This window comes from Accipiter gentilis, chromosome 5 (assembly GCF_929443795.1).
Source record: "Accipiter gentilis chromosome 5, bAccGen1.1, whole genome shotgun sequence".
In the NCBI taxonomy this organism is placed as follows: Eukaryota; Metazoa; Chordata; class Aves; order Accipitriformes; family Accipitridae; genus Astur; species Astur gentilis.
The window spans coordinates 22,925,527-22,937,892 of NC_064884.1; the positions used below are offsets into that span (position 1 = coordinate 22,925,527).

General features: G+C 36.6%; 2 protein-coding genes across 10 annotated transcripts in view; one reads left to right on the plus strand and one right to left on the minus strand.

Annotated features, from left to right (window-relative positions):
- The window catches only part of L3MBTL3 (L3MBTL histone methyl-lysine binding protein 3), an 86,462-nt gene that overhangs the window by 51,450 nt on the left and 22,646 nt on the right, over window positions 1-12,366 (plus strand). For all 9 annotated transcript variants that reach the window (XM_049801469.1, XM_049801472.1, XM_049801470.1 and 6 more), the window contains exons 12-16: window positions 1,694-1,770; window positions 3,129-3,214; window positions 5,547-5,657; window positions 7,271-7,385; window positions 10,641-10,743. In XM_049801469.1, the coding sequence (XP_049657426.1) occupies window positions 1,694-1,770; window positions 3,129-3,214; window positions 5,547-5,657; window positions 7,271-7,385; window positions 10,641-10,743 (492 nt within the window). The remainder of the gene's footprint in view (window positions 1-1,693; window positions 1,771-3,128; window positions 3,215-5,546; window positions 5,658-7,270; window positions 7,386-10,640; window positions 10,744-12,366) is intronic.
- Window positions 1-12,366, minus strand: part of SAMD3 (sterile alpha motif domain containing 3) — a 75,493-nt gene that overhangs the window by 1,833 nt on the left and 61,294 nt on the right. The gene's annotated exons all lie outside the window — the stretch shown is intronic.

Genomic DNA, 12,366 nt, shown 5'->3' on the forward strand with positions numbered 1-12,366 from the left:
GTTACTGGAGAGATGGAAATGCTGATAGGGTTCTCCAGAAGAGAGAGGGCATGTAGCTGGGAGTGTTTGATGTCAGCTACTGAAGCACCTTTTGGGTTAGGAAATAGTGGAAGCGAGAGCTAGTGCACTGTAATATTGGATTTATCTAACTAAAGAAGGAAATAGGTTGGACAGGCTCCTAAGAGAAGCAAGGTCCCTAAGGACAGATCTACATGGGAATTACATGGTTATATATGAGTTTTCAGCTAAATAGAGGCAAAAGGTATGTTCGCATGACGTAGCGCAGTGCCATGCAGAGTAATGCTAGCTTTTTGTGTCAGCATGATGTTCCTTAGTCACCCTGACTACGTAAGTACTATCTACTTCTTTAAAAAACACTGTTAATTGTTCAGCCAACTCAAAACCAATCATTAAGTATTGATGCAGACATAGGGATGGTGCATGTTTCATAGCAGAGTCTGATGGCTTTTTACTTTTCCTGTAGATCAGTCTTACTTTTTGCCTTTCCTAATAATATTGAGTAATAATATAATTATAGTATGTAGTATATACTTTAAATATTGTATACATTATATGTTATATTGTACATAATGTATTATGTTCCAAAGTAATAATATAACAATATGTAATAAAATTATATGGTTCTATATATAATAATAATACTGAGTGTTAAACAGTTTTTTCTCTCATCTGCTTTTATATCAATTAAGTTTTTGCAGAATGTGTGGGTGTTGTTTTTTTTTATTGCTAACAGAATTTGATAGTGAGCACCCACTGCTGCTTTCTTCTAAGCATGATGTAACTGAACTAGTGAGCACAGTGAGAGCGATCTCTCCTTGCTTCAGACAGATGCCAGCACATATCAAGTGTAGCTCACCCTGCCTCTGCTAGTCTTCTGTGGTTCTTTTGGCATGCCACAAGCAACAGCATTAGTGTAAAATTTGATGCACGTGAGAGAAAATATGGGAAGTTGTTAGTCCCTTGAGTAAGAGAGTTTGATCAGCTTTTTTAGATCAATTTGCAGTCTTGGATCACTGATTAGTTCTGGATTCTTTCAGGCAGTTTGGGGCCTAGAATGCTATTTTATTCTTTTTTGCTGACAGTTTTTCTTAGGCATACTTCGCTTATGTGCTGCTGGGTTGTAATGAAGTGTTTATAGCTCCATTCAAACCACTCAGAATCAGGTCTTGAATTTTTACTTGTTATTGACAGTGCATTGCAGTTATGCATGATTCTCTAATCTGCCTCCAGGTGCAACTTGGATGGTTAATCAAGGTCTTTAAGCTTTTGGTTTAAAGTTTCAGTCCTGGCATTGCGAAACCCCATCTGTCTTTAATGGGATTACTGCGTTCTTGCAACCAGCCAACACGTTTCTACTAAGAGTCTCTATGTGTGAATTTTTCAGGTCCAGCATTATAGCTTCTCAATGGGGATCTACCACTGAATTCAAGGACTTGACTTTTTTGATCTTCCAGTGAAATTGTAAATAAAGCCTTATGCTTCTTTAGGTGATACTAAGTCTGGGTTAAATGTGTTCATATCTTCAGGTTATGTTTGCAGTTTAAGTGTAAGTTGAAGGTGTTGTAGGTTATTAGGAATTTGTTAAATCTTTTTTGTATGTCTTGTTTTCTAAGCATAATAGGATGTCTGAAGAACTGCATTATCAGTCCCCTTTTTTCTCCCCCACCTCCAGGTGTGAGGCAGCTAGCCCACATATTCATCCTGTTGGATGGTGTAAAGAACATAAAAGAACTCTCATCACCCCACCAGGTTTGTAATCTGAGATATTTAAGGAGGTTATAGTCAGCTAGCAGCATTAAAACTTACAATAAGCTTATTGTTACTTCTCCTGAATTTTTCTTTCTGTAATTAAGAATTGGTATTTGGGGAGTTACAGATATTTTTTTACAGGACACAATATATTGACAGTAGAAGTAAAACAGATAGTAGGTATTAAGTATGCGTATGTATGCTGCTTCAGTAGAGAGACATCTATCCACGGAAGATACCCCTCGGAATCTGAACAAGTTTGTATTTTTGGCTGAATGTATTCACTTACGCTGAGTCGTATTGTGAAAATGCTGATAAAACAAATTCCAGGTGTGTGAGATTGTTGCTTAAGAAAAACATCTTCACATGAACTAAACGTGCAAGATAATGGGGTTAATGAGAAGATTGTGTTATGTGGTCAGAGAATCAAACTTATAAGGGCTCTTTGGAAGGGAGGAAAACACAATGAGAGAGACTATACAGAAGAATGAAAGTGCATTCGTTAGTACGAAATATAAGACCACCACTGTTTTTCAGGACTGTTGTGTATAGCTGGATGATCTAAATGCCCTGTTGCAGAAACTGCTATCTTTGGTCTGAGAACGTGGAAAATTTTAATTGGTTAAAACCAACTTTGACAGAAATTCTAATAGCCAGCAATTTTGAAAAGCAATCTGTCTGTCAGGAGGTTAATTACAGCCTATTATTAAGTGAAATCCCTTTTAAAACAAATCATAATTGGTTTCATTCTGTTCTAGATTGTGAATCATAATGGTTAAACTTCAAGTTAAACTTCTAGTGCAGAGTAAAGGCAAAGGACAGGCACTGCTTTTTCTTTAAAAGCAAAGCTGTCTTTTTTTTTCTTGCATAAAGTGTTTGTAAACATGACACTTTCTGAGAAAGGCAACATCTTCTTTCATGGTGTCTGTAAATAGTTTTACAGTAAATGTCCAGGCTATTTTTTTAGAAATTTACTTTAAACAAATTTGCTAAAAGAATAGAAAGCAATCGGGTGTGCTGTACTGTGGTACAAAGCTAACTGATTAGATTGTGTTTGATAGTAAATTACTGTTTATAAAATACAGGATTAGGCTTATAATACTTGAATTAATATCTTGAATTAAGTGGACAGATTTTTCCAGTCCATATTATTTATATTCTCATATCCAAAGCAATTGTGACTTTTTCTGCTAGCTACTCAGCATTGTGTATGAGAAGACTGTTGGGTTTTTTAACCTACATGGTGAATGTTTCAGAGACAATTTAGAATAAAAAGGTTTAGGCATTCTGTAAATTAGATACCAATTTTATTTTTTGCACTGCTATGTTTAATTCTGCTCATATTTCTTCTGTGCCAGATTATCCACATGCTAAGCATTTTTCTTGGGAGAAGTATTTGGAAGAAACCAGTTCATTACCTGCACCTGCAAGGGCTTTTAAAGTGGTGAGAAAATGTTTCTATTTTTTTTCATGCTTTTAAGTGTATATAATTAATTAGTTTAAGAAGAGAATACATATATGGTGTTCTTATGTTTCCAAATGTATCCAGTTAATTAGTTGCATAATAGGTGGTTTATTTTTTATGCAAGTTTGCAGTTCACTGTCAGAAATCAGATAATTATTATTATAAATCACTGTTACTTTATTATTTTAATAATTATAAATGGGATTAAGTGCTATGAAATACTACTAATGAATGTAATTTACTATGGGAAATGACTGCCTAGTTATTAGAAATAATGAGATAGCTACTGAGTCATCATTACATATTTTGAACCTATGTATTTCTATCTGTACATTTTAAATGGTGCAATAAATACAGTGAGAATGTAAAAGTTATTGTAGGAGTTCAGTCTCGTTGCCCATCTAGTCCATTGTCCTGGCAGTAGCCAAGAGAGAGGGTTTGTATTTAATACCCTTCAGTAGACTTTTTCTTCTGTGAGCTTGTGTCTAGGGTACATGGGCAGCATCTACAGGTAGCTCCCCAGTTTAACTATGGTGTTTGTGGGCAACATTCTTTTCTTTTAGCTTCGTACTTGCTAGTTTCTTTCAGTGACACCCATCTTTCTTGAGCTCTTAGGATTTCGGTGAGGAAAGCGGACTGGTCAGTTAACGCAGAAAGGATTGCTGTTAGGAGCCCGCGTCAGATGGCTGCTAGCTCCCAGCCCCTTGTCTCACAGCGCGCTGAAGCTGGTTTGCCTTGGCTTTTCAGATTAGGGTCACTAATTCTGAATAACACTTTGCTAAGAGCTAGATTAATGAAAGCAGAAATGTGGTGCTCATAGCAGTTCCTGGGGTCAGTAGATCACCAGAGTTTATTACTGACCTGCAGTTTATCACTCCAAAATGTGTCTGGCTTAATAATGGGTCTCAGCATTACGTTCGCAGCAAGAAGACTCAGAGCAAGGATTAGAAAGGTATTGGGTTATATCTGGGAGGTATAGTCCTTGGCAAAACAGTGGAGGGCTGTGACCTTGACTGCATCAAGCTAAAAGCAAACATTTTCTTCATCTCTCAGAGCATCCATGTTTTAATTTCTCCCCCTGGCATTCAGGGAATAGCCACGCCACAGGGCTCGGCACTTGGAACACCCCACCAGTGGCCCACAGGGTCTGGCTGGCTGTGTCTGCGCTGGGAAACTGAAAAGGACATGCCACAAGAGCGCAGGCATTGACAGCATTAAACTGAGGGAGCACTAGCTGTCATGGCTCAACACTGTTCCAGAAACCATGCTAGCAGAGAGCGGCTAGGGATGGTGTAGGTCCCAAAAGGTCGCATAGACAAGGTCATCTGCCTTTGAGGATGGAAGGGAAGGAGAGCTTGACTGCATGGAGTCAGCTGTGCTCTGCCTTTTGGTTTCACAGCCAGAGAAAATCCCCTCCCTGCTTTCTGTACTAATATAATGGTAACCATATTCATGCTAATTGTGATTAAACAATAAGAAATATTTAATGGGAATAAACCGCTGATTGTGTTGGAGTTTGGGTGAAGGCTTCCTGAGACAGCCACAGTATATTATATTGTATTATGGGAGAAAATAAGAGTTCTCAAGCTGCAGCTGAGGAAAAAACACTGATGTTCTAGAAAGTCTTAGAGAGACAGATACGTTATTTTCCTAGAAATCTAACATAAAAAACATAACATGTCTTGTACATATGTTCCTTTAAAATGGAAATAATTTTTGCTTTAGATTTCATAGCTAGATGGCAAAGATAAAATCTGATACTCCTAACAGAGACACCTTTTTTGCCAAAACAGTATTATAAACCAGGTATTTGGTCCTGTTTGGTTCTGAGTCAGTATTTGCTGTTATACCGTGGATTAGTTATGTTTTCAGTACGAGACCAAAAAAGAGTGTTTGATCCACAAAGTGAAAATACATACTGAAAACCACAAATGTATGTCCTGTAGAAAATTTCATAGACATTTCAGGCTGCTGATATGTAATACTTCATTCAACACTGCATTGAAAGTGTTGGCCAAAATCTTGGGAAAACTTTTCTAGAGAATTTAGGAAAAATCTCAACTGATGTAAAATAAAGTTTCCTACTTACTTGCTTGGAGGGCTTGAATGGAGAACCTGGAATCCCAAAGTAGTTTATTTCTCTAGTTTAGTAACACTGGTTTGAATGATCTTTTTATGCTTGAATTTGTTGGAGGGGAGAGCAGATTTGAGAAAATGAAAGCAGAAAGTTTGCTATGTATTTTATATACTTTACAGTTTTGTGAAATTTTTGAGGTTTTCTTCTGTTTCTCGTAATACTGTTCTTTTCTAGAAACCTTCTCATGGCTTTCAGAAAAACATGAAACTTGAAGTGGTTGACAAGAGAAATCCAGTATTTATCAGAGTAGCAACTATTGTAGATACTGATGACTATAGAATAAAAGTAAGTTTTTCTGTCTTACTGTACTATCCTGCTTGAGTGACTGATGACTACTTTATAAAAACAAAATCCTATAGTTGTAAAATTAAGCACAGGAGGAAACGAATCACATTGCTGTGTCCTGCTAAGCTTTTCACTGATTAATATGCATATAATTCCTTTGGAACGGATTGTTCTATTATCCTCTTAGTTATATTTGCTGACATAGGTAGTTAGAGAGCAGAGTTGAATGTGTTCAAAAATTGCTTTGGGAATAGTTGATATAAAACAGTTGTCTATTCTATCAAGAAATGTGATCATTTAATATCAAGTGTCAAAGGGCTGCTGTGATATTTGTTTTAGGGCCCATAAATTATTTGGCCTAGGTTAATTGAACCTGTCTCTATAAACTTCCAGGGAAAGGAGAGAGATATAAGGGAGATATAAAAAAAGAACCCTGATCTCTTGTGTCTTGTCAGTGACTTCTGCAGTTCTGAAGTTTATATTAATTATTGACTTTAGATTGGATTAATCACAGATAATGTATTTTAAAGAAATTGCAGTTTTCTGGAAGTTGTATACTTGAATTATTTTTCTTTTATTGTACAAAACCATTTTACTCTCTGAAGTCCTTAACCATTAAAAGGGCTAGCATATTCCAGATATCCAGTTAGATGGATATGAAGGATATTTGTGTTTGCAGTTTGTACAGATTTATTAGGCATACATGGTATTGCAGCAGAAATGCAGCTGACATTTCATTTTGAATCTGAATTAACTGGTGGTAGGGAATCATCAGAACTAATATCTTCACACCTACACATTTTCTACCTAAACTTTTAATTTGGTCATGCAAAAACCAAAACCAAAACAAACAAAAAAAACCCTCCTCAGCCTAATTTATTAAAATGACAGGATTTGTAGTTTCTAGGGTGGTAATTTGACTCTGTAGCATATGTTGAAAGAGCTCTGTATGTATCTGTGTGTACATGCATCCACCTGCGTGCATGAGAGATCTCAGCTATTTACTAGTGGAGAGGTCAAGTAAGATTTGAAGATATTTAGCTTTTACCTGAAAAAACCGCATGTATAGCCCATACTGGTGGTTTTCTTGGAAGTCACATACTTCATTTTCTCTTCAGTTTCAACTCCTTATCCTGTATGGTCTAATTTTAGTAAAATTGTTACTTGTGTGTTGGGGGTTTTTTTGTTTGTTTTTTTATGGATAAATGCCATTTTTTTAGGCCTTTGCTTACTGCTCTGCTATTATTAAATCCTGGTCAAACAGGACATTAAAATATGTTTGAATTTGGGGGTTTTTTTTTGAGAGAGAAAAGGCAGAAATTCATGCTTAATTTAAGTATTAATGTGAGAGCTAAACTTACCTGCTTTATTCCTGGGATTTGAGCCTGATGATGCAAGACATAGTAAACAACCAGATGACACCTCTGTCTTTACTTCAGTGAGAGTATGTCTGGGTCCAGAATCTAATGTACGTGTATTTTCTGTGTAACATCGATAGTTGTCTTAAAGTGACTACTGTAATGGACATGTCATTTCTAGAGATTACTTAGGGAAACAGATTTTATAGAGAATTTTTCTGATCTAAAATGTATTGTTCTCCTTTTTGATTTTAGGTCCATTTTGATGGCTGGGATGGTATTTATGATTATTGGACTGATGTAGATAGCCCTGATATCCATCCTGCAGGCTGGTGTACAAAAACCGGACACCCTCTTCAGCCCCCACTTAGTAAGAGAAATCACATTATAATGTAATGATGTTAAAAGGCACATGGACTGTGCTATCTCCTTCTCTGCCAGTTCCATCCAACGAAGAGTAGCAACTAGGATATGCAAAACAATGTAAATGTGACATTTAGTGCAAAGTCAACAGTAATTAATGACTTTTTAGTAGATAGCTTTATTGACCCTTACTGTAATGGAAATAAAGTGTTTCTCTGTATGCGTAAGAACCACAGTCAAAACTGGAAGTAGTGATAAAGATCTGTTGCATAAAATCCCAGCCCTCTCAAAGCCAGTAATGAAACTGCTGTGGCACTCAGTTTGGATAGGGTATTACTCTTAAAATCTTCTGTCCATGTCCTCTTGAAGGTTAGTATGCTTTTTAGCCCAAAGGAGTCCAGACTGAACTGAGAAGGCACTCCTTTCAAATGCTGTGGCAAATCCTCAAAACCAGCTAACTTCTTTTTTTCTTCAGCTGAGCAAAGAGGGTTTAATGGTGCCCACATTGAAGATAAATCTAACAGAGGCATGTTACCAATAATACTGTATTTACCAGTTTGCTCTCTCTGGGGATTTTGTTTTACTTGTTGAAGAAGTGGGAGGTCTGTCACAAATGACCGAAGGTTGCAGGGAGAAGAGACTTTAGTGGTAAGCATATCCCTGCCTATGCCATTGTGTTTCTGGATAATGGTAGTGAAATCACTTTAGCCAAACTTTGAAGAGGTGTTTTCTAATTGAGTGCTCTTCTCTGGGATTGTTTTATATTGTGACTCTGAGGTATGGTTTGCACAAGTGCCAAGTGTTCACAGCTGTAACTGAGATCAGAAGGAGCTGTGCTTGGAAAACAAGAAATGCTGAGCAATGCCAAGTACTCGGAAAAAATTAAATGTAAAATAACTGGGATAAGGCACACACAGATTGTGTGAACGTATTACCTGAAAATTTCTGTACCTCAATTCAGCGTCTCTAAAATGTCAAGAAGAAATGTTTCCTATCAAGAGCATGATCAGAATATATTCATAAGTTTTCTGAGCACTCCAGTGGTACAGTGATGACTGCCTGTTAGGAAGTTAATCATTCTGCCTTCAAAGGAGAGTCTGAATAGAGTGCCATAAGTGCCAAAGCACAGAGTGAATAATGAGGAGAAGATAGGATGGTGGATATCTTCTTAATCTGAGATGTGAATCCTGTGTACTGAATGAAGGAACAGTCCAGTGGGAAAAACTTGTTGGTAGCCACATAAATAAAAATTGTATCATATGGCAAAAGAGCTGAATAAGGTTGCGACATTTCTATTACCTAAAATTGAAAAAAAAAAAAAAAATCTTAGCCTAGGTGGGAGTATAACACACATACATTCATTTTGTTGGAGACATTAAAAGAAACAAAATGCAGATGCCCGTCACATACAACACATCATCTCCTCTAGGCGATGACATAGGAGGCATTGTTCATCTCTTTCAGCATGTGACTGGTGGAAGTGACTTTTTGATACTAGTTAAGCTACAAAACCAAATATGGACAATGTGACAGGAGGGAAAGTAGACATCCATTAAATAGAAAAAGAATAATTAACTGCACAAATACTGTTAAAATAGGATGTTTGCTGAATATTACATTCTTCCAACAATATGACTTTGTATTATTCCTGTAGAATATAGTATAGAATATAGAATATTATAAAAATGCTAATATTGTTTCCAAGTCAGTTAAAGTGCATTTCAGGTTTCGTGAAAAGGTTTCAGAAGGAGGGAGGAAAATATTTTGCAAGGCACAATATTTTTTCCTCAGTCAGTAAGATAGTCTGGAAGCTTTGTGTGAACACTGCACGATGTTAGCAATATTAGTCTAGAGCAGTTATCATAATGGTCTTATTCTCCCAGTATTTATATATTCATAGTGTTTTCTCTTAAGATGTAGTGAAGCCATCATGATGGATTATGAACTTTCTGATAGCAGTTAGAGAATGAAGAGCCATGTATTGGTGTTGATTTTAATATTGTTTCACAGTGACGTAAGTAGCAGCTTCTTGCATAAATATCGACAGCCAGTTGTAGCTCTTTTAAATTACATTTTTAGAGAGTTTGAATTTAAGTGAAGAGAGACAATTTGTAGGGAGCTAGTTTTTGCAAAACCAGAGTATCAGTGAGGCAGGACTTCCCTTTCAAAAGCATCCCTATTAGGTTAAGTCTCCCTCCAAGTCCACCAACTCGTTACGTTATAGGCATCAATTTTGCATAAAGGTAGAAAAGATAAAATTCTCTGTTCTCTCATCCGTTACACCATTTTAAAGCCTATAGAAGTCTTTGAACTTAAGTGTAGTCATAGTATTGTAACATTAGCATAGGTGGAACATTTGTTAAAAAATGCTTTTGGACTGTCCTAATTATACATAATAATTCTCCATCTTTCATTATCCACCTGCAAGCAAGAACCTATGTTTCATCTAGGAGAATTTATTTAGGTAGACCTTTTTATGTCAGTATTGTTATCTGTAGAGGGAGATACAAGTCCATGTACTTTTCCAGTAAAACCAGTACTAGAGAGGCAGTGCATGTGTGCAGATGTGCAGGAGGTGTTCTCAGTTTCATATACTGGAGTAGGTCTGTCTCTCACTTGCTGTGAAGCTATGGGTTATACACTATGTTTGCTTGAACATCAAAACTAGTTTTGACAGCTACATGCTTTAATGTCTCTGCAGGCATCATTGTTACAGGTTGATGAGAACCAGATAGACTTACAAATTCAGATAAATAAAAATGTCAAAAAACCTCCTTATGGCTTGTTCTTTTTAGTAGTATTTTCATCCTTTGTTTTCATGTCCTGTTCACTGGAAAACTCGAGCTAAAAATGGAGAAGGTCAATACCTATTACAAACAGATCCCTATCTTTGGGAATAGCAGTGTAACTTACTTTAAAGCGTCTGTGTTCTTGCAAAACAACCAGGTTCCAGCTACAGGTAGTTAATAGGAGAGAAATTTGAAGTCATAGAGTTCCTCTGAGATTTGCATTCTTTACATAGATGTAGATCTCCTGTAGAGATTTACTCACAGAATGAAATTATTTCTCTGGTGGATTAGGTTGTTTGAATCTCCATCATGCCTTTCCAGAATGCATTTTTAAAGTACTTTAAAATTAGGTTTTGTTTGCTTATTTCTTCTCCATGTTTACTATGATACTCTGGTATTCCTGCATATTTATGTAACTTTTAAAGATTAGATACTTTTTTTTAATCTCATATGTAATTTCCCCTGACATGCAGGTCCTTTGGAATTGGTGGAAGCTTTAGAGCATGGAGGGTGTCCCACAGCAGGATGTAAAGGAGTTGGGCACATTAAAAGAGCAAGACATATCGGCCATCATAGGTATGTGCTATGAAACTGTAATTTTACTCTTTCAATTGAGTGATGTGTGCCAATGTTTTTTTTAATTGTTGTTCACAAGAAAACAGATCCAAGCTTGAAAAAAAAAAATAAAATCATGTAAACCTAAATATGCAATGATTTCAGTTGCCATGGTGAGCATGCTGAAATAAACATTAGCAATCTGCAACTTCATTTCACCAGAGATAAGATTTGTCGAACATCATTTTTTTTCACAATTGATAGATTCAGCTACTCTGTATCTTGGTCCTATGAGGATTCCGCAGCTCGCTGGCTGGATTGCAAAATGTTACAGAGAGATATGTATAAAGAAATAACTTTTGAACCTTCTGAAATATGAGGCCACTAATTTTATTATGGCTTGGATGTTTTTGTTCTGCTTGGTTTGCAGGGGTGAGGGTTTGCTAGTTGGCTTGGAAAAATGCTAAAAAGGAAATTCCTGTTGACGTATTCCCAAATGACAGCCTGAACAACTTGCTGTTTGTACCTAGTGTTTCTACAGATGCTTTTGTTGAACACCTTCAAAAATATAATACAGAAATGTGGACATCCCAAGCTGTCCTAGAGGAGAGTTGGCATAGGGAGAGCCGTAGAATGGGAGAACAGAATGGGGGACAGAGAGACAATGACAGAGTAAATGGGAAACATTTACCAAGTCAAATTTTCATTATTTTTAAAATATTTACAGTATGAGGGTGAATCCTGAGTATTTCAGTAAGGAATATACAGTTAATATAACATTAAGTTGAGAATTATGTATCATAAATATCCCATTACCTTTTTGCAAATGAGCGCTTCAGAATTTTTCTTGGAATTTTTCCATTACACAGTCACACAGTCCTCGAATGTCATATCACTTTGTGCTTTCTGCTCTCATATGGTTAGAGGACTGCTCTTTGGTTATTTGTCTATTCATGTTTTTTAAGTATATTATCAAACTACTGTGGTCCAAGAGTTAGCTCTACAATCTTTTAATGTTTTTGGTGGGAGAATTACATCCTGTTGGCTAGAATTAAGCTACAGGGTTTTGATGGTGTATCAGCACTAGTTAAAGTCCTGACTCATCCCTAACAAAGATACCTGCCAGCAAAAGTCACTGTTATTACATGTTTACTGTGCAAAAGGCAGCTTTTGCTGGAAGAAGTTCTTTTCGATCTACAGCAGAGGCATTGCATTTATGTTGTTAGGAGGCAGAAGAACTCCTGATACTAGTGCAAGCTTTACCTCTGGGAAGGGACATGGCTAGATTAGCTCCAGTGACAAAGCCTGTTGCAGTATGAACTGTGGTGGTAGTGTCGTCATGACACAGTATGCTGCACTGCTGTCTTTCAGATTATTCTCAGCCTTTTCCTTTTGTCTTATTCTGTCCATGTTCTTTTTCTTTGGTTTATTTTTTTCAGTTTTTCTACCTTACCTTTTGAGAAGCTTTGTAGCACTCAATCAGCAGGATAACTCCTTAAACAGTCAAGTTAGTACTTAAAGAGATTACCATCCTTGAGTTAGCATGTGGTAATCTACTGCATTCATGTTCTTAGTCCACTGGAAATGTGAAGTAAACTAGGCTTGCCTAAAAAGCTTCCTGGCTGCTTAGCTGAAACCTGTTTT